General features: G+C 40.3%; 1 protein-coding gene across 1 annotated transcript in view; it reads right to left on the bottom strand.

The window, feature by feature from the left end:
* Positions 1-2359: 2359 nt before the first annotated feature.
* The window catches only part of APPL2 (adaptor protein, phosphotyrosine interacting with PH domain and leucine zipper 2), a 37703-nt gene continuing 19089 nt past the window's right edge, over positions 2360-20973 (bottom strand). Inside the window, exons 5-21 of the mRNA XM_086610280.1 lie at positions 20569-20656; positions 18265-18306; positions 18087-18145; positions 16973-17119; positions 14681-14763; positions 10540-10698; positions 9262-9450; positions 8901-8943; positions 8767-8823; positions 8564-8652; positions 6793-6945; positions 6616-6668; positions 5080-5254; positions 4371-4407; positions 4099-4239; positions 3374-3421; positions 2360-2485 (exon numbers count right to left, since the gene is read on the bottom strand). Of these exons, the coding sequence (XP_086466406.1) occupies positions 2360-2485; positions 3374-3421; positions 4099-4239; positions 4371-4407; positions 5080-5254; positions 6616-6668; positions 6793-6945; positions 8564-8652; positions 8767-8823; positions 8901-8943; positions 9262-9450; positions 10540-10698; positions 14681-14763; positions 16973-17119; positions 18087-18145; positions 18265-18306; positions 20569-20656 (1689 nt within the window). The remainder of the gene's footprint in view (positions 2486-3373; positions 3422-4098; positions 4240-4370; positions 4408-5079; positions 5255-6615; positions 6669-6792; positions 6946-8563; positions 8653-8766; positions 8824-8900; positions 8944-9261; positions 9451-10539; positions 10699-14680; positions 14764-16972; positions 17120-18086; positions 18146-18264; positions 18307-20568; positions 20657-20973) is intronic.

Raw genomic sequence — 20973 nt, 5'->3', positions numbered from 1 at the left:
TGAAATACACAAGATGGGTCCTAATCTGGATGTCACACTCTTCTGTATCAATGAGTCATGTTAAATCCTTTTTTCAGATCCTTGTGGGGTACAGAGGTGCAAAATTCTTGCTGTGGTGCTACTCTATTATTGCTTTTGCCCTCCTGTTCCGATTACAGTAACAAAGTGTACCCTAAGTGGTTGTCTGGAGATGAGACAACAGAGCTAAAACAAAAAAATCCCTCGAACTAGACCAAATGTGCTTACTCAAAATTCCCAGAGGTGATAAAAAGAAAGTGAGGATGATGAGTTTGCTGCAGGGACATAAACCAGATCTCTGTATTTTTTTTCCTTCAAGTCAGGGGCAGAACAGGCTGGAGGCCAGTCTCTCTCCCTGAGAAGGCCGGTGCCACCACTGCCCTTGTGCATTCAGTCCTGTGGCAAGGCTGTTGCATGGAGAAGTGGTAGCGGCAGCTCTCCCAGAGGTCTTGCAACCTGCTTCTAACATGGTGCTGTGCCCTTTCATGCCAGAAGCCACTGGGCTGCTGTGCCCTTCCTCCTAGAAGTGTGGTGGTGTGGGGGAGCAGAGCACAGCCCCACTTGCTTTCAGCCCCAAGGTCAAAAAGTGTTTGCATTGACCGGCCATAAGTGAATGAGGGCTGCAGCAGCACCTAACTGCTGTTTGCTTCACTGGGAAGTGAACTGCTGCTGCTGAAGGGCAGACTCTGGAGGGCCTCATGTGGTCTGTAATCAGAAGTAAATTTGAGTTTTCATCTGATGTCCATCAACAACAGCTGTTTTCAGCTTCTCAGGTACAAGGGACCAAATGTAACACTTAATGTTTCCTAACTCATTGTACAAAAGGGTATTTTGTTACCTCAGTCTTTGGTTTGTGAGTAGAGAACATTATGTACAGAAAACCGTGTTAATAAATGTAATTTTGACAACTTCATTCTTAAGTGTCTTCAGTTAATTTTTTTTTTATCAGAAAGCATCGACTTTTATTTATGAAGTTTTTGCATCAGTTACTAACAATTTTCTTCCATGGTTCTTTTAAACATTCAACAACCAGCTAAATTTAATCTATTCTGTGTCAAACACTTGCAAACTGGGATCTTTCAGACTCTGCAGCACAGATTCTGCTTACAGAAAATCTAGTTTCCTAGTAAGTGCCTGAGAAGAGTTAAATTAAATTAGAGGAATTTCAGCCATTTGTTTCTGTTATCTTGCTTATTATAAGCTATGCCACAGATTATGCCCCCCCCAGTAACTACTGTTTATTTTTGTTTCTTCTTGCAAAGTACAGTTTCTCATGTTTTCAGGTTAAACTGGAAGGGAAAAAAGCTAAACTTACTAGCCAAATACATAGTGTCTAATTTCAGGAAGGTACTATGAAACTACTCAATACATTGTAGACTTACAATCTAGCGTTTTATTGCTCAGTTTCTTAAAACCAAAGATTGCTGGTAGACTCTGCTGTTTTATGTCACCACAATGTTAAAAATACAAAGAATTCTTATTAAAAAAGTACTTACTTGTCCTACAATTATCCCTGGCAACTTAACTTTTAGGAAACCTAACCATAGAAAGACTGCGCGCAACTAACATGCCAGGTTTGTTGACCACTTCTGATGTTTGCATGTCAGTGGAACTTAGGATAATAAATGAAGGAGGTACACTGTGTGTCCGTTATTTAACTACAGAACGTGTGAGTGCAGTCCCCATGAAGGTAGAAGTAGGCACTTAGATTTGTTTTGTAAGCTTATTCTAGATGCAATATAAAAATAGATTATATTAATAGGAAAAATTTAGTGTTTAACAAATTGTTTTGTAAATAGGCGAGCACAAAAGATGGATCTTGTTACACTTAAACTAGACTAAAAATAACTTCATCTGAAATTAAAGTAAATAGTGCATTTTCAACCTTCATTCAGATGCACGTAATCATGCAAACTATGGAAACTGACTATGGCAGGAAATTCGAGGCCTGGTGTTGGTTAAAGGAGCTGACAGCTTACACCTGGCACTAACTGCAGTGGAGCTGTAGGCTGCTCACTGTGTAAAGCCAAAGAAGTGACTTCAACCCTTTGTGGCTGACAGCTGTGCTGTACCAACTGCCAGCAGCAAGGGGCTAATACTGAAACATTCCTGAAGATTGTCAGCTTCCCAGGCACACCTCTACACTACACATTCAAAACGCAAAAAGCCTCAAAGGCCAAGTCCTGCTGCTGTTCTGTTGTAAATCCAGAGGCGGCTCCACTAGCAGGAAGACAGAGGCTGGCCTTGCGTGTGCGCAGATGACTGAAAACCAGAGATCCTTGCAAAAAGACTCCCTGCTTTTCCTGCTCCCACACAGGCTGCAGGAAACGACACGCGGTTTTTATGCTTCCGATTCCTCCCCTTCATGTGTGGTTCCGTCCTCTTCTGACTGATCGTTGAGAAGCACAAACTTTCCGTCATTAGTTAGTGGCACAGATTTCATGAGCTGAGCTAATGCCTCTGGGTCCTGAAGGAAAACAAAAGCGTTCAGCAGGCTGCAGCAATCTGTCAGAGGAGCACGCAGTTTTCCCAGCACTTCTTGTTACGGTTTGGCAATATTTTTTTTTTAATAACAACCTTTAGTCCAAAGGTTTGAACGTGAATAATTCTGGCCTAAAGTTTTGAAACAAATAATCCCTTTTGGATCAGTAAAACCACCCCTTGGGTATTTAAAGGGGGGGGGGGGGAGGGGGAAGTCATTAATTTTGAGCCTTTATTTTGCTGTTCTTATCTGACATTGATAAAATTACTGAAAAACAAGGAGAAAAAGAACTATCTAAATAAATTATTTATTATACTTGTGCTTATTGCCTGTGGCTAAAAGCTCATTCCCCCAGCTTGTTCTGAAATCGTAGCAGCGAAAGGACACAGCAATATTAATGCATTAGTGTCACATCTTTATCTATATAAATTTATCTACCATGGCCTAGGTAACTTTGCCATTCATTTTAAGCGAGAAGACTTTGTGTGTTTTTCCTCCCTAAGGGAGGAATGAATATGAGTTTCCAAAAGTGAAACAGCAATGGGTGCAATTTATACTTCATCCAAAGGAGTTTGGTTTTTTTTTCCCCAAACTGCTCACAGCTTCCTTCCAAACGTGAGCAACTGGATTTGTATAGTTCTAAATTTGATTTAGGGTGACAAATTTTATCTTAAGTCAAGCTGCTGCGGAGTCAAACTAGTTTAGTTTTGTATGAACCACCCAGAGACTGTGTTAAATAACGTCTGCAAAACCTTGTCATTAGGGAGAGTGGCAGTTCTTTTTTCTCGCACGCACCAGCGGTACCTGGACAGTGCAAACAAAAGCAGAATACGATTTATCATAACACAGACGTTGGGAATGAAACAAACTTACCTTCTGTGCCTCAATGATTTCTTTTCCCAAGCTAATGGCGTAGCAAATCTAAAAAAAAAAAAAAAGAAAAAAAAATGCATGTAAAGCTCAGTTCTGGTTTTGTTTTGTTCCTTAACTGGGACTAAAACACAGAAGTGTCAATGCAAACTTATTCCTAAATACAGGTCTAAAAGCTGAGGGAGAACACCAATTCACCATGCTAAAGAAAAATAAAACTATCTTGGGTTCTGCTTCAAAGCTCACTGAGGCTGGTAAGTCTTTGTACTCAACTCAGTTTTATTCACCAAATTTTATTTCCAAACCTGGGGAATCTTTTCCAGTGCATGTAACATAGTTTTTTTAAGACAAAATTTCTCCAGCACATTCCTTATTTTTAACAGTCTGTTAAAATTATCACCCGGATCAGGCACCCAGTGGTGTTAACGCAGCATGGCTGTCTTCTCTTTGAAACCTTTAGAGGTACACATCTCAACGTAGCTGATATTCATTTCTGTTAGTGCTGGTGCTAGACACATCCCTTCCTCCTTGCTGTACGTGCTGCTGCACTATCTATAAATCCGGTCCTTTTTAGACATAAGCCATCCAAGGTTTGCATGTTAAGGCATGTTCTCCTGGCAAGGAATCGAGCTGCTCTTGCTTCTGTAGCACTGCTTCCCAGATGCATTCAGCCAGGAAGCCTAAGACCTGTTTTCTAAGTCAAGTATTTTACTGAATGTTATGCAAACCTTTTCCCCTTCTGTGTTGCTCTCAAAAACATATGCACTCATGGATTCTTCTCCCAGAATCTCACTGAGATGGACCACAAAGCCAATCAGTCGCCTGTTATCCTGATGAGCAGCAAACTGTGTCACAGTGGCGAGTTCAAACTGGAAAAGTATAATAAAGAATTTCATTTTTAAAAACCGTCATATGGTGAGCTTGGTCAAGAGCACAAGTTCATGTGCCTGAGCATTCAACGCTGTGGCAGAAAACCAGATTCAAAACAAAAGTCACTTACGCTGGTTCGTGTGACTTGGGTTTGAGGATCTATTAACCTGCGATTACGTGGAGGGAAAGAAAAGGAAAGTAAATTATTTTTGAGTGACTCATGGTAATTTCAAGGTGCTTTATAATGGTAAGGCGATGACTACAGCAATTTTACAGGTGAGGAAATTTTACAGGTGAAGAATCAAACGCTTTATCTGTGAGTTTATGTCGTTCGATGGCAAGATCCAACTCTAGACCCCGACTTCAGCCACCTGACATGTAGATCATAGGAGCTTTCTGAGTCACCACTTTATTAAGTGTCCTGAGCGTATCATGATACGCTAACATGGACACAAACGCACTCCAGCTACAGTGAATGTCTGGAATCAACACCTTCTACAGTGACAATACTGACAACAGGACAGCGATGGCTCTCTTCCTGTAACTACATGTAAGGAAAGAGAATCTTCCAATTCACTTTTTTGCATCTTTATCTTTGTGGGGCTTCCATAGCCCCACCACATCCTTTAAATTTTGGTAGGATGTTCTTATACCTTAGTCAGGAGGATCTACAGACACTACAGAGTAAGAAAAGAGACATTTTTACTAAGTAAAGTTAATCTCGGGATCTTGCTCCCTCAAAGAGTATATTTCTTGGAAAAACAAAACCAAAAATACTTTACTAATCACAAGTCGTATGAAGAGAACAGAACATTGAGAAGCTGAAGATTTTACAGTACCTCAAGTTCTTGCTGGTGACCATGAGATGGGATTCAGTCATACGGAATATGTTGTGGATGGCACGAGCAGCTAACACTTGTCTCATAGCTTCATAAATCACCTCACTTGTGTCATCTGACTGAACAGCCATAGATCCTAAAAACCGAACTATGAACATCTGCTGCAAGAGTGAATCTGGAAGACAAAAGGTGTGACTTCCTTCACTGTGCTACTTCAATTTTCCAGTACCTGAAGTGATCAATGAAATTATTTTTTTCGCTTTAGAAATTCAGCAGTAAACCTGTGGGTGGTGAGCGCGGGGATGGGGACTTCCTGCTATGAGCCAGGCAGTGCTCTGACCCAGTTTTAAACAGTGCTTGAACTAACAGTGAAGGGAGAAAAAAATAATTAAAAAATCACCGTTGCTTGGAAGCTTTAAAAGTGTAACTGGTCCTTTATGCCTTATTTGATTAGCTGGTAAAATCCACTTGCCTATCTTGTTAGAAAGTGCACATAAACTGTGATAAATTTATGATTGTGCACAAGCCTTGGCTTCCATCAAATTAACTCTTATCTTCAAACCTCATACATTCCTCCCTTCTTCTGTGTCCTTCTGACCTTCCGTGCAGCTGGTTCCAATAAGGTTTCCATTAAATCCTTCCTTGCTCATTGACTACCACCATAAGGCTCCTATATACAACTTGATAGCCATTATGCAACAGAGCCACGATCCGATCAGGCTCCCTTCATGGCTGGCGGTGAGCGAGGCAAAGCGGGACGAGTCCTGCTGAACGTGACCACTCAAAGGCCACAACAGCTGTGTCTGCACTGCAGAAGACACCACAAAGACCACTAAGCAATGTGGCAGCAGCATGTGCAAGCGAGAGCCTTCAAATCAGCAGGTTCTGCTTTGGTTCTGTGAGCGGTTTTCTGACAGGGGCTGTTGGTTCCCGACAGTGGATGTAAATGGCAGAGAGGAAGAGAAGCACAGCCAGGGGTCTCAGCCCTGCGCCGTGCTGGTAGAGGCAAGTCAGAACTGCTGACTTTTACTGGCACATCCCTGGGAGGAGGGAAAGGGCACAGCAATAAGAAACACTTCTGCTGAGACACGCTGCTGCTGCTGCTATCTTGGGCTTCCATGAGATTTAGATTGTGGATTTCAGAGTACACGTGGGTAAGAAATGGCTACAAAGCAGCCTCAGACTTGAGCAGAATTATAATACAGTCCCATCAAACCCTTTCTAGTCAACAGCTACTTTAAAAAAAGAAAAAAAAAAGAATGAAAGGAAAAACAAGCAAATCAAATCTTTTTGCCTTTAAATATTTGAAATAAACCTGATCTGGAATACAGCTTGGCCTGTCAAAGAAAAAGGTGCTTGTTTTCACATGCAGTGACGCTTAACTGGCTTCTGAAAGGTAATTACTTTCAACGGTGCTATGGCCTGTTACTGCTGCTCCATGGCATCAGGTGCTTTCATTACAAGACACTGGCTAGCTGACAGCTGAATTAGGCCTAAAATCATGACTAATTTTATCCAGAAAAACAAAGCACTGACCTTCCTCCTCATCTTTGCTGCTGTCTTCAGACTCCCCAAATGGGTTTGCACGCCTGTGAAACAAGAATAAGAACTCTTAATTGCAGATTCTGGTCACCACACACAAATGCTGTAATACCTCATTTTCTCCCCTGAAATCACTCTATGACAGTGACTGATCTCTATCTTTGGCCATACCTGCCACCTCTGTTCTGGTCCAGGAATTCTGTGGCAGGCAGTACGATATCAAATTGAATCGGTGTTCCAGGAGCAATGAGTTGTGCAGAGTCGTGAATACCAGCTGATTCATTGGGAATTATTTTATCATTTTCCATATTCTTTACATTCTGGCTAAAGTGAAAACGGGGAAAAAAAAAGTTTCAATCAATCAGTGACACCCTATCTTTGCTCCGGAAGGGAGACAAGAGTATTCAAAAACCCAACGTGAGAACTAGTATACATAAGCATAAATAAGAATATTTTTCTATTTACCTGTTACTGAGGACACTAATAAAATCTGTTTTATTTTTTATACCGAAAATTATTTAGGAACAAAGTAAACGTTGGTATCTTAAATCTGAATACAGAGCAACTCCTGAGCATGGGCAGACTTTCAGCAATAGGTTGCTGTTTGCCTCTCTGCCCTCTCGTGGCTGTATTACAGCCGCATTACCAGTTCAAACAGCACAGCCTGGACTGGTTTGTAAAGGCGTCAGTCGCAATCTTGGCGTCTTTTTCAGATCTTACTTGGCCACAGGCTTGTTACAACGTGACAGCTGAGAAGTGTTACGCACTGGGTCAGATTTCCTCCCGCACCTTTTCTCAAAGAGAATGAAACGCTAAGTTTCCCACAGCTGCAGAAATCGTAACTATACACATCACGACGTAAGGTACACCGGGTTTACTAGCAGCATCTTCCATTTCTAGGAAGTTTTCGGGTTGCATACAGATGTAAAAGTGACTTGGGAGATTAGTTGTCAATGAAACAGCTATTTCCTTTGCCCAGTGAAATCAACAGCAATGCTCTTTTATTTGTAATCAAAGTGAAACAGCAGTACTGTGAATAAAATCAGAAAGAAATCGACTGGCATTCCCTATGGCTATAGGGAATCTTTGGAACCTGTAAGCAATCATAATAATGGGAATCATAAATCATAATAAAGGCACTGGCTTCGGAGGCAGAAGACCCAGAAAAGGTTTGAATTTCTAGAAGTAAGTATCTGAGTCAGAATTTACAGTTTTCTGGCAAAACTTGCAGAGAAGTCTCCTCATGCTGAAATCAGTGTGACACAAACTTGCCTTATATTATTTATCACACTGCTTCTGAAAGCAGGATTTCAGTCCAGCACTGGGCTTGAAAGCCAACTCTGATGATGCAGTCTGAAGAATTCCCACTAGGCAAGATGCTACGATCATGTGGACAGAAATAAATGATACATAAAATATGTATTTTGAATGTAAGCGTATCCTAGAACATTATTAAGAATTTTTAAGGAGGGGAGCTTTATTGATTGACCTGAATGAGCACAAGAGAAAAACAGTAATTATTCTGACAGCAGTGTAAGGCATATTCCTGTGACAGACTGACAGGAACTGCTTGAGGTAACACGCAGGAATGTATTTACTTCAATGTATATTGGAGACTCTGCTGTATTATCCACGCTACGAGTCACTCCCTTACAGCAAAGCACTTATAAATAAAGCATTGTGTGTGTTTCCAAAGAAAGCAAAATCCCAATGGCAACTGCAAGGAGCTTCAAAGCTGTGATGTGGAGCAGTAAGCACTACCCTCAACACTTGGCATCAATTACACCTTTCAGCAGGAAACATCGGAAGTCGAGGAACTTGCTGGAACACACAGGCTTGTTAGGCCAGGGCCTAGACAGGGCTTTCTCCTGGGTGACTGCTGCCCTGTAAAAAGAAGATGACTGAGCACACAGTCCCTAGTCCGTGCAAGTGAGTATGTTACCTGGGGTGGTGAACTTCGTGTTTTTTCCCGAAACTCGTAATGGGAGTCACTGCTTGTAGGGCTGTCTGATTTAACTTGATTGCAGCTGCCTACGAAAACAAGAACGAACAGCTCTTTTACACACATACTTTACATTGCCATGTAAAGAACAACAGGAAAACAAGTTGGAAGGAACGAACTGAAAGACGGAAACAAGCTCCCACCTCTGGATTGTCAGTGAGATAGATCTGTCTGGAGATGTTGTTGATGGCACATATCCACTGGAAGGGAAAACTGAAATTAAACTCTTCAAGCGCACTTGTATATAAGAATAACAACATTAAGAAAATATTTTTACCTCCTCGTATTCTTTCTTGCTTTCTGCTTGAAGGGTTATACCCCTAAAACACAAACATAGCGTATCAGTGCAAACAGTGGACACCAGGCCTGTCTGACTCCAAGTCTTACAATAACTTCACCACGCTTTGTATCTATTAACCATCAAAGGAACAAAAATCATGACTAAGCTACAGCAAAAGGATACCACATGTGCTGTGCAGGCAGTTGTGGGGGAGGATGGGAAGGAATAAGCTTTTAATTTGGAAACACCCTTCTGGAAACCCAGAAAGGCTTACTACTATAGCAAGCATGTTTTACATGAAACAGCATCTGAAAGGGTAGGTGTGACTGGCTGTGCTCAAATAAAACCTGTCTCATACGCTTTGCCTGTAGGAGTAGTGATCTGAAAGCAGTATCTTCTGTCTTCGCAATCTACAGCCATAACAGAGCAGTTGTCCAGGTCCTGAATCAATCCTCCAGCTACTGCTCCCCTTGGCTGACACATCAAGTTGCCACCTTGAGTGAAGAAATACAGTCTTTCCCAAGTTGTAGTCACCAGACCTGTTTTACTAAAGAGAAGATGCAGTGATAAAGACTCATAAGTATTCAGAAATAACTCCAAACATACCTGAAACTGCAAACATACCCTGATGCTAATCTGAACTTTATGTTCAACCCTGGAATTTGTTTTATGATGAGTCTCTCAAGAAGTAAAAGCAGCACCTATTCCTAGCAGAGACTAATCCTTAAAGAAAACTGAAGAATTAAACTAATTCCTAACGTCCCAAGTTAAAAACATTCTCTGCAGTATCTCCTAGTTAAGGAATAAAAGGATTATTGGTACTGAGTAACCGACATGAAACACTATTAAGACGGATTTAAAAAAAAAGTATTTTCAATCTGAAAAGCAGCACGAACAATTTCAGCATAAAGAACCATTATGAAAAAAAGTATCTTCTGCAAGTAGTATCTGAGAGTCCATCTCCTCCCTAGTTATGGAGTCCTATTATATTGTAATCCAGCTCCTAGAATGCTACAAGAAATTAATAAATGTCCACTCAGAAAAAAAATATTACTAGTCAAATAAACTGATATTTAATCAATCATACAAACAAGGTTACTATAAGCCACCAATATACACAGCTCTTGTGGAAGCTGATGGAAGATTTTATTTGGAAAATCTGCAGAGGTAACTCTACGTATGGCATATACTCAAAGTTATGCACTTGCATTGTTCATAAAGCTTTTATTTATTTATGTAAAGGAGGTTGTTTAAGAAAACATGTATTAACTATAAAATATAGCTGTTTATTTTTGTAAACACTATGTTTTCATTAGCCTTAAGAATTGGCAACAATCTGAATCCAGCTTCATCAGTTTCTAATTTTTAGACACTGGAATGCAGGAAATCATCCCTGTAGGTGAATTCAACTAGAAGCAAACTTCTGGTTTCAGGAAAACAGTCTGAAATGGTTTAAGCTTCTAAACCACATTTCCAAAGATGAGAGAGATACTTAGGAGCTGAAGGGTACAGCTACCACTGATGCAGGAGCCTCAAACATCATTAGCTGAGGAGTCTTTACAACCTTAAAAAAAAAAAAAAAAGTAGCAACAAGTCAGCAATTAAAGAAACCAGAGGGTAGTAACCGTCTTCTTACTTTCTAAGATTAAGGTAGCCAGCCTTCTGGATGAGATTTCTATTGATAGCAGGTGAAGTTACATCAGAATCTGGAGTGTAAACAGATTCATTAACTGCAATTAAGTCCTGCTGGGATACCCTCATTTTTTCAGCTTCAGCATCCAGCTCTCCCTGTATGCTGGAAAAAAAGTCAACACAACAAGAAACGCAAAGTCATCATCAGTCAATTTATACCAGAATACAGCTAACATCTGTAACCCAAAATGAACAAAAAAAAACCCCAGTTGAGATTATATCGGAGAGCAGTGCAAAGAAAGTCTACTTCTAGAATAGGAAATACAATGAAAGACTACATGTTCAAGGCTTTCTCTAAGGACTAGATAAATCAGTGCAGTTAGGAAAGAATGGAAGGAAGAGTCATAAAATAGCAAACTGCTCCCAGAAAGTGTCATCTGAGCCTAAAGAGACAGGATGCATATGCTCTTAAGGTATTTACAATGGTTTAAGGAAAACATGGCTATCTTTGGCAGGCTAGCGGCAAAACCACAGCTAGGACTTTCCCTTGCTCTCTATTTTGAAAGCCCAGCTTGAAGATGTTACTCTCGATATGTCTCATACAGTAGCTACACATGGTTGGACTACTGAGCTCAAAGGGTTGTAATCAGTGAGACGAAGCCCAGCTGGTACCAGCTATTAGTGATGTTCCTCATGGATCAATACGAGGCTCACAGGTTTACAGTCTTTAATAAGAGCTGGACAAGCCATAGGAGCAGATGACACCAAACTGGGAAGACTGTCAGATCTGGTAGAGTGGAGGGCTGCTGTTCAGAGGGACTTTGACATGTTATAGAAACAAGCAGACAGGAATCTCATGAAGTTCAGCAAAGACAAAGACAAAAGTCCTGCCTGAGACGGAATAACCCCATGCAACTGTAAAGGATGAGAGGCATCTGGATAGAAAGCAACTTTCAGCAAAAGACCTGGGAGTCCTAGGGGACAAGTTGTACATGAGCCAGCACCATGCCCTCGTGGCAAAAACCACAGTCACATCCCAGGCTGCATGAGCAAGAGTACAGCCAGCAGGTCAAAGGAGCTAATCACTGCCATCTGTTCAGCACTTGAGAGGCTCCAAAGCAGTAGTGTGTCTAGGTTTGGTGCCCCAGCACACAAAAACACAACCAAATTAGACAAAGTCAAGTGAAGAGCCACTAAGATGGCTAGGAGGCCAGAACACCTGACACAAGGCTGAAAAACAATTCTTGCAGCTTCTTCTCATGAAATGAAGGCTCAGCAGGAGAATCTCACTGCTAGCTTAACTACCTGATGGGAGAGTATAGAGCAGATGGAGCTAGACCCTGCCTGGAGGTGTGCAGTGACAGAAGAAGAGACAGTGGACACAAGCTGTAACCAGATTCTGCGTGTGCCAGGCATGAGATACAGATGCTCAAGATTTGTCTGGACACAGTGCTGAGCTCTCAGCTCTAGCTGACCCTGCTCTCAGCAGGAGAGTGGACTAGATGACCTCTCAAGGTCCATACTGCAGGAGCTGTTCTTTGGGTTTCAGAGAAACAATACTAGCAAATATTTGATTTCTTTATTAACTTCTCCAAACCTGAGAATTTATTAACTGTACCCAGGCTTCTAGGAAAACTCATAGGGTGGGAACATAAGAATACTTGTCATTGCGTACCTTAGAAAGTCATTAATACCTGCACCTAGGCAATAAGGAACTTTCTCCCTATTTCCTGCCCAAGTGGTTAAACCTTTGGGAGAACATGAGCACGTAACACAGGCTTTACGGACCAGAGATCCAGGTAGTCTACTAACCTGTCTCTGACAGTGGCAAAAAGCCTGTGGAAAAGTACAAGGCAAGTACATATGATTCTTCTCCCGTTCTCCTCCCCAGTCTTTTGTAGAAGTTGGTCATATCCTGTTAACTGTTGAAGTAATCTAGAGACACAGTGCTACATTTAAGTCAGCACAAGCACTATCTGACTGGCCAGACGAAGAGTCACTCTTGCATCATGATGTTGGTGTATTTCATGTTGGCTTATTTCCAGCTTTTCCACATCTTTAGAAAGCTGAGACTTCCACATCACCTCCAAAATGAGACCAGCTGTGTGCATCTTACCACCTAGCCAAGTCATGAGTGGCTGAGTTATAAAGGCTGGTTAATATCATCAGATCTGAATTAAATTAGACCATATTTTGCAAGCTAGTGCCTTTCAACATCATCACTGTATGTCAGAATAAGATTTAAATTCCATTTTGAAATAAAATCGAACACTGCTGTCAGTTTTTACATAAGAGCTACTTTATGAACCTTTTGATCACTCATTTTTGTTGCACCACAAATTGCTTCCAACAAAACTACCCTGGCATATTCATGGTTCCCAAGACTGGATTCCTCTTCCTAAGGCATGTTTCTCCTCTCTTCAAGGTAGAAATGAGAGAACACCTGACAATTCTGAAGTTGAATGCCTTTGTAGCAATTAGCAGACCAATTGGTTACTGAGAATATTTTAGTCATCTGTCTTCTCTTATGTGTTTTTACAGATAGCAATATTCATCTTATAAATTGAAATATTTTTAAATATGAAGAGTCAGTTTCACAATGAGCTTAAAGAGGTGCATGCTGAAATTCTGTGGCTGCACAATGGGTCTCATCGGCTTGTTGTTCCAAGAAAACAAATCTGACAAATAGAAAGCTTTTAGCTTGATTAGCAAGCAGATCTGACTCACTGAGGCCTTGTGATCCCCAGCAATAAAGAAGGAAAGGAGTGGGCAGCACGTTTTTCAGTGGCTGTGTAATCTTAAGTCATGAAACCATGTCCTGTGCCAGTAATTGCTAAGCTGCACAGTGTCATTCAGAATTTTGCAAGCTTCTCTGCTGGTGTTTCCACAGACATCACACTCCTGCAGTAGTTGCATTTGAGTTGTACCTTCAAGCTTTGCTGTATGACAGACTTGAAACACAAAAACCAGACTCAGCAAACCAACTAAGCAACCTATTTTTGCTTCCATTTACTACTGTGTACTATCCAGAATTCAAATCCATCAGACTTCAGAAAAAAAGGGCTTATTCTACGGCGAGGATCCTCAACTGTACCTATAAGACACAATCGATGTGCTCTAGCCTTACCAAATAAAGGGCACTGTTTCAAGGGAGTTTAAAATCTGTTCTCCAGTCTGTACAAACGCTATGTAGACTGTGGAGGGATTTATTTCAGATTTGAGTGTGAAAAGATATATAAATAAGTATAGAGGTACAGGAAGTAAAGAATCTTTTAGTGAAAGAATCTACTGTACAAGGAGATTACTTGTAACACTGTTCTCAAATTAACATGTATTATTTAAAATGCCACCAGAGTCAGAATAAGTAATGATTTGGATACAGTCCAATATGAAATGTATGAAGCAATAAAGTGAAGGACTCAGTTTAGCGTTCCAGCTAACTTAAAATAAGTGATTAATGCTATCTCTAATATGATTACATTCTAAATGTAAAGTTTATGTTTACAGGGACTTAATTATAAAGAGAATGTCAGTCTTCACTATGGGGGGGCGGGGAGAGAAAAAATAATCACAAAGTTAAGAGCACAAAAGTGAGGCCGTTTATTGAAATAAGGACTTAGCCAAAGCAGGTTGAACTCAGTAGACCGATACAGCCTGTACTGGATGCAATGAATATGTTCTCTAGGGCAAGAAGTTTTGTTTGCTTGTGTAGTTACAGCATCAAACACTACAGGCCTTAAATCTTTATCTGGGAGGTTAATGGGTTATTGGTGCAGTACTATTACAGAAGACCCAGCAAGTATAAATACCTCTAATTCAGAATGCACTTTAGCTCTATTATATTAATTCTGTTAACCAATTTCAAGCGCAGATTCCATGCTTTGTGTCCATGAAGGGACACCAGGATGTACGAAAGCATGCAAACACTTTACAGTATATAGTTCCTGGCTACACTGTAAAAAATACTCTCTGCAGTGCACTGACAGCATTTTCCTTTACATGTACAAACATACCTCCTTTCCACCTGCTGCTTTAACAAAATATGCCCAACGACACAATGCAAGTATGGAAAGACTCTCATGAGAAAGAAACAAAGTTCCTCTCTGTCATGTGCTGAAGGTTACAGTGCTAAAGTACCATGTTACCTTTGAACCATGTCTGAAACAGATGACAAAAAGCTGTCCATTCTTTTGGAAAACATCTCTGCTCCTTTCTTAAAAAAGTTGATCTGAAAAATAAAAAAACAAAACAACAGACATTGGAAGTTTTCTTGGCTTTGGCAGACAAGTAACAGATTGTGGGGACTGTGTTAACAGTGATCCCATTACGACTGACACTTTTGGCTGGCCATCAAACACATGGTCAAAACAGCTGTGTTGCCTTTCTTTGTATTTCTTACTTTTGCAACTTTCCACCCTTTCACACACACATAAGCTATTGGCTTCTGACAGGTGAACTTGCTAAATGACTGAAATAAGGGAAGAGGCAGCCTTCTCCCATACTAGCACTGTGCAGAATTGGGTCTAGTGGTGTTACGAGCCACTGCATGCAATGCCACCATATCAAAAGGAATGGGACACAAATCATCCATTAGATTTTGTAGTCCAGCCTGGACTACCAACTCCAACCTGGAAATTTTTAAACTGCTATAGAAAAGTCAGGCAGGCAAGTCATGAAGCGTAGCAGAAGCCTCCAGGACAACCAGTTACATCAACTACAGATTTACCATGGATTTTGTTCTACTGAAGGAACTAAAAAAAGTTACTAAGGCCAAAGTGCACATTTTGTGACAGAAGATGAATCCACTTAGCTGGCAGGGTTCTGCAGGCATGCAACATCACCAGAGCACTCAGTATAGGCTTGAGCTTGGACTACCTGCTGTGGGACGCGCAGTCATCATAAGACCTACTGGCAACTGTGTGAAACATGGACATGGCTAGAACATATGTGCAATAATTTAGCTTTAAAAAAAAAAATAAAGTCAGCAAACTACTCTGGAAAGACATGCAAAAGCAAATTCTTGGCTGTTAAGCAATTTATTAGCTATTTCACCCAATCTTACTTGTGATTCCACTCCTTTTCCCTAACCTTGGGATGTGGGATTCCTCTTCTGCAGCCATGTTATTGACCACACACTCCCTTTACAGACAAAGGAGAGAAAGCGAGCTCTCTTAAGAACGATTCACCTATTCCATTTCAGAAGCCTACTTCAGGAGGGAAGAGCTCCACATTCCTCTGATGATAACGAGAGATTGACACGCCTAGCTTAGATGTTGATGTAAGTCTTCAGTCAGACAAACCCCGTACTAGCCACTGCTTCTTCCAAAAATTCCTTATGGCCTGCTCATTTATTCGATGTGAAATATAAGACACATGTTTTGAGTAATTAATAAAGAAAATCTATACTTGGGCTGAAGGGCACTTCACAGTATTTAAGCATCAATATCAACTGGCTTTTGGCTACTCAGTCATTCCCATGACAACCTAAGACTTTCTTGTATAAAGCACTGAGATACGGCAGTTTTGCCAAATAAAATACAGGGAAAGAAAGCTCTGTTTGGCTTCCAGTACGGGAAACCAATACAGTTCTTTCACTCAGTATAATTACAGCACAGAAGCAGTATAAACTCCCATGGTGGGGAAGGTGACTGAATTCTCATTTATTATCTATTTTATATGGGGCACATGATCTGTGAAAGACACGGGACAACAGAGGTGCTGATCCACACTACAGTCTCAAACAGATCACTGCATCCGTTTTTCCTGATTTCACAGCCTAATTCTCATTTTTCCAATGCTTTTTTCCATCAGTGTTGAAGCACGACAGACCCTCAAAATGGGTGGTAATGAGAATCAAGTGCTGTGAAAATACTAGCTTCTTGACCCTCCTGACATCCTGGAGGGTCTGATTATTAGTATTACTACCGTATTTTATGGACTTGAGAAATGTTCTGTCAAATTGCTGGCAGAATAAAGATTAAAAAAAGGATCTGCCAGCCTTACGCTCTACCCACTCTACTGTTCTGTCCTCACAGTTCTCCAGTGCATGCTCTGTTCCCTATCATGTACACTCCTCATCAGTATGCTGAACATTATGTGCCAGGAAGGGAACTGCTACGTTGGAGAGTTTGTGCAGACAGAGTAAACAGTGGAAGTAAATGCTGCTGCACTGATAGCTTAGCTGTGAAAAAATTAATCCCAGGCTGATTTTTGCATATAATGTATTGGATTTCTTTTCATCAGTGTCCTTCCTGAATATCTAAACATTCAACTATCTGCCATGAACAAAATCAGTTGTTAGAATCTAGGCATGCTGAATAAAAGTTTTTCCCCCTTGTTATCCTTTGTCAGTTCTCAAAAAAAAACCACCCAGAGCTACAATGTTTTACTTTTCCTAGGGACGTACCTATGTGATATATACACTTTACTGTCCATACCTGTCCTCGTGTATATCCTAGCATAGGTTCCATCATTGCCACTCTCTTCCTGTACTGCAGAGCATTCAGGGCACAATAATATTGCAGAGATGAAAGGTGCTGCTTTCTTCTTGCATTTGCCACTTCCTTTGCCACTTCTGCCTTAATCTGAATAAAAATTGATAGAGGTTGACAAAGTGTTCCTGTGCATATGGATATATTTACTAATTATTTTAAAGTTATCTTTAAACAACTCTCGTTACAGAACTTCTACACATTAAAATGAAGGAAGAGAAACTAAGAAAGCAAATCCAAACCCCAAAGCAAGCACTTTAAGCCCTTCTCTGACAAGATACTTAAGCATTGGGGAGCCCCTGTGTCTATCAACTATGTAACTACCACAACTAACATTCTGGATCTGATCTCAGTGCAAGAAACTTGCAGCTTAGATCACAATACAAGTCTGCAAGTGCAGAATTCAGAAATGAATAATTCACAATATGCTATATCACTTCCCGTTCTGTAATGCATTTCCTTTAAAGGACTATCCTGTAGAACTGATGCGCTCTCAGGACAGAGCAAATCACACATTTTTTTGGCATACAGGGATACATTTTGGAATAGTGGTCCAGTGGGAAAAGAAGAAGAAATGTTAAAAAATCCCACCAACCGAGTTATGTGTAGTGTAAGTGGAATGACAATCCATATAGAGAAATTCAGCAGGAAAGTAGATGTGAAAAAATGTAATGCTTTATAAATGGCAGACACAAGGCTTCATGACAGTTCACAATGAATTGTACCCAGTGATACAGAATCATCACATGGGCTGTAAAACAGTAGGCCTATACATATCTATTTATAGCCATTTGGATTGCCTCTGTCTGAAGAGCTCCCCTGGATCTGAAGGGCTGTAGTTCAAGACAATACCCGATCACTTGCCTAACTTGGAGAAAACAGGTATAGCTTTGCTGAATTGATGTTTAAAAGCTTTGTGTCTGCTTGGAAACAAAATCACAGCTATTGATTTTGAGCTATTGTGAATTTAACTGATGAACTCTCCAAAGTTCATAAGTGAACAATGATGCAGACAGAACAGCTGATGAAAACTTTTCCTTTTCCCTTTCACGTTCGTTACCTTTTCATTTTCTTTCCTTTTCGGTAACCTGCTATACTTTGCCATGGACACGTCATGTTCTGTAGACAAGGAATATTATTTTTTTTTAGAAATGTGATGTGTGTGTGCACAGATTAAAAACGTCTTCTATGATGTAACAGGTGCACACACTAGAAACAAACAAAACAGGGAAACATACCATTGCTAGCAAGGCCAAAAAGATCCTTCAACGTGCTTACTTCTGGAAAAGAGAAATCAAACATTCAAAGTAAAAACAGCTGTAAAAACTTTGTTCAACTGAGACTATCTATGGCACAAACGTTGCCTAAGTCACTCCAATCCTTTCAAAGCAGAGATGCCTAAGTTGTGCCCATCTTGAAAATGATAAACCAGATCAGCTGCTAGAGAAATGAACAGGCAAATAGCAAATTAAGAGTCAAGTGAGTTTACTTGATTGAGCAAGTTATCACTATGAATAAGATTCCTATCTGCCAGTGTAATTTACCCAAAGAAGCACCATTTCAGTACGCTTGTTATCATAAAAGGCCCACCACTATCATAAAAGATCAGCAGTTCTGATACGGAGAAATCTAAGCCCCAGAGACATATGAACTAAGACCCTTTCCTGTATGCCAATCTTCACCAACGTGGAACAGCTTTTGCTAAGTTTCTCTGTGCAAATAAATACATATGTAACACATCTGGCTGCTGGCTACAATGCTTACATAACAAACACTGGCCACCAGTTTTGGATACAGGGAGAAGGAAGAGAAACTAAACAGGCGACTTAACTTTCACAAGTGTTGGGCACAAGCTGCTCTCAATGTCCGTGCCCAAGTATGCTGCAACTGGCAAAACCCTTCTCAAAAAGTTACAGAGAAAGCACATTCGTAAGAACTGACATTACGCAACTGTGAAAAGAGTAAGGAGAAATTGTAGGATGTCATCATGGTCTCTGATTATTTGTAACAACCTACTCACTAATCAGCTTCACACCACCTTTTTCTCCCCAGAACATTTCCTCATGACACCGATGCAGAAAGACAGAAACTCTTCCCAGGTGTGACTAACTAGTACCTGGAGGTTTCTACAGTTTTCAATACATAGACATAACAAGATCAAAAGTAAAAACAAGTACACAGTTCATCTTCCTTCTTTAATCCTATGATGAAATTTCAATATGGCCAGCTCTCTACTAAAAATGCTGTTCTACAGACTGTGTCAGAGAACAATGGAGGTGGTGATGAATGGCTGAACAGAACAAAAAAGATTTTTACATCCAGGGAAGCTAGGGAAACTCACTATTTTTCATGAAGCAGCTGAGGCTGTGGTTGCAGGCTTCACTTGCTTTTTTTTTTTATGTCTTCTTTTATGAACCAGGGGGCAGAATCCATAAACACAGTAGCAGAATCACTGTATTAGTGAAGCCACATCAAAGAGGTGGGAAAGTGTTTATAGAACCAAGATCTTACCATGCTTTATATTTATATAGACATTATATTATAAACAAGATATCCACGAATACAGACACCTTGATGTTGTCACAATTTCAAATGAGATGCTATGCTATAAGGAACCTAAACCAGTCATTATTTTGCTGTAGTTGTTTTGTCTCCCATGAAAATGATGTCTTTAAAAAGTACATAAACAGGACTGAGATTAGTGAGATGAAAAGTGGGTTTAAAAAAAAAAGAAAAAAAGAAAACATTGCAGTAAAACCTCATGTTTCTGTTGCATGAGTAGGTTAGAGTGTCCTTGACCTTGAATACAAACTTGTTTCTTTTGAAATTACACCAAATGTTTGCATTATTGCTTTGCCGTTTAAGTAATGAATTTCTAAGTTTGTGCAATCGGGTTAGTTGGAACTACCCTTGGATAGCAAGGCTTTAAAGAGGATTGATTGCCCCATCCCTGGAAGTGTTCAAGGCCAGGGTGGATGAGGCTTTGAGCAACCTGATCTAGTGGAAGGTGTCCCTGCCCATGGCAGGGGAGTTGGAACTAGATGATCTTTGAGGTCCCTTCCAACCCTAACCATTCTATGACCATTCTATGATTCCTTACAAGAGAGGGAATATACTATATTCCAAAGTTAAAAAAACATTCTTTCTTGTGCTTTTCAAACAAACCTGAACTTCCAAAGCAGCATAAATACAGTTTGCAAGCCAGATTCACTGCTAGATTTCCCTTTTTTTAGGCAATTATATCAACAAAGTCAGTGAATTTACACTAGTGTAAAAGCAGAGTGACCTAGCAAAGAACAAAGCTGTGTATTTTCAAACTCGCACCACATGGTGCATGAAGTGTTCTGTGGTGACCTTGCACTGCCTATGTCTAAGGAAAAGCACACACCTGTCAATGAAACTCTGTAGCAGAAAAAAAAAATAACACAAAGAACTTTTCTATGAATGATTAAAGAATAAATTATCACATGGCACTACGTCTCACTTCATTATGAAATAAGAAGGAACACGTGAGGAAAATTAAAACTTAAAACAAAATTTACCTGTGAGATCCTTTTCCCGAAATTGTATTATTGGGAGAACCATTGTATCTGCAAGCTGTTTTGCCAGTTCAGAATGGAGAATATTGAGCTGAAACAGAGAACAGAGGAATGCTCTAAGACACAGTGTAAACAAAAAAACCTAAAGTAACAGCTCTGTACAGCCTGCCGTTTGTGCCCAGCACACACACAAAAAAGAATATCATGTACTTCAAGGTACTTCAGTACTTAAAATACATTTCTCAAGATAGGTGAGACAGATGAGGATTTTCCCCTAAATGCTTAATTCCTGCCTGGTGTTTTCCAAGGATCTAAGAACTTTTCAGTTCCCACATACTGTATTAGGGCAGTTCACTTGACCATTAATTCTAATGCTTAACCCAACAGGATTTAATCTGTAATTAGCCT

Source organism: Tauraco erythrolophus, chromosome 4 (assembly GCF_009769465.1).
Source record: "Tauraco erythrolophus isolate bTauEry1 chromosome 4, bTauEry1.pri, whole genome shotgun sequence".
NCBI classification, from domain to species: Eukaryota; Metazoa; Chordata; class Aves; order Musophagiformes; family Musophagidae; genus Tauraco; species Tauraco erythrolophus.
The sequence above is the reverse complement of the archived record's forward strand: the minus strand, read 5'-3'. Positions and strand labels throughout refer to the sequence as shown.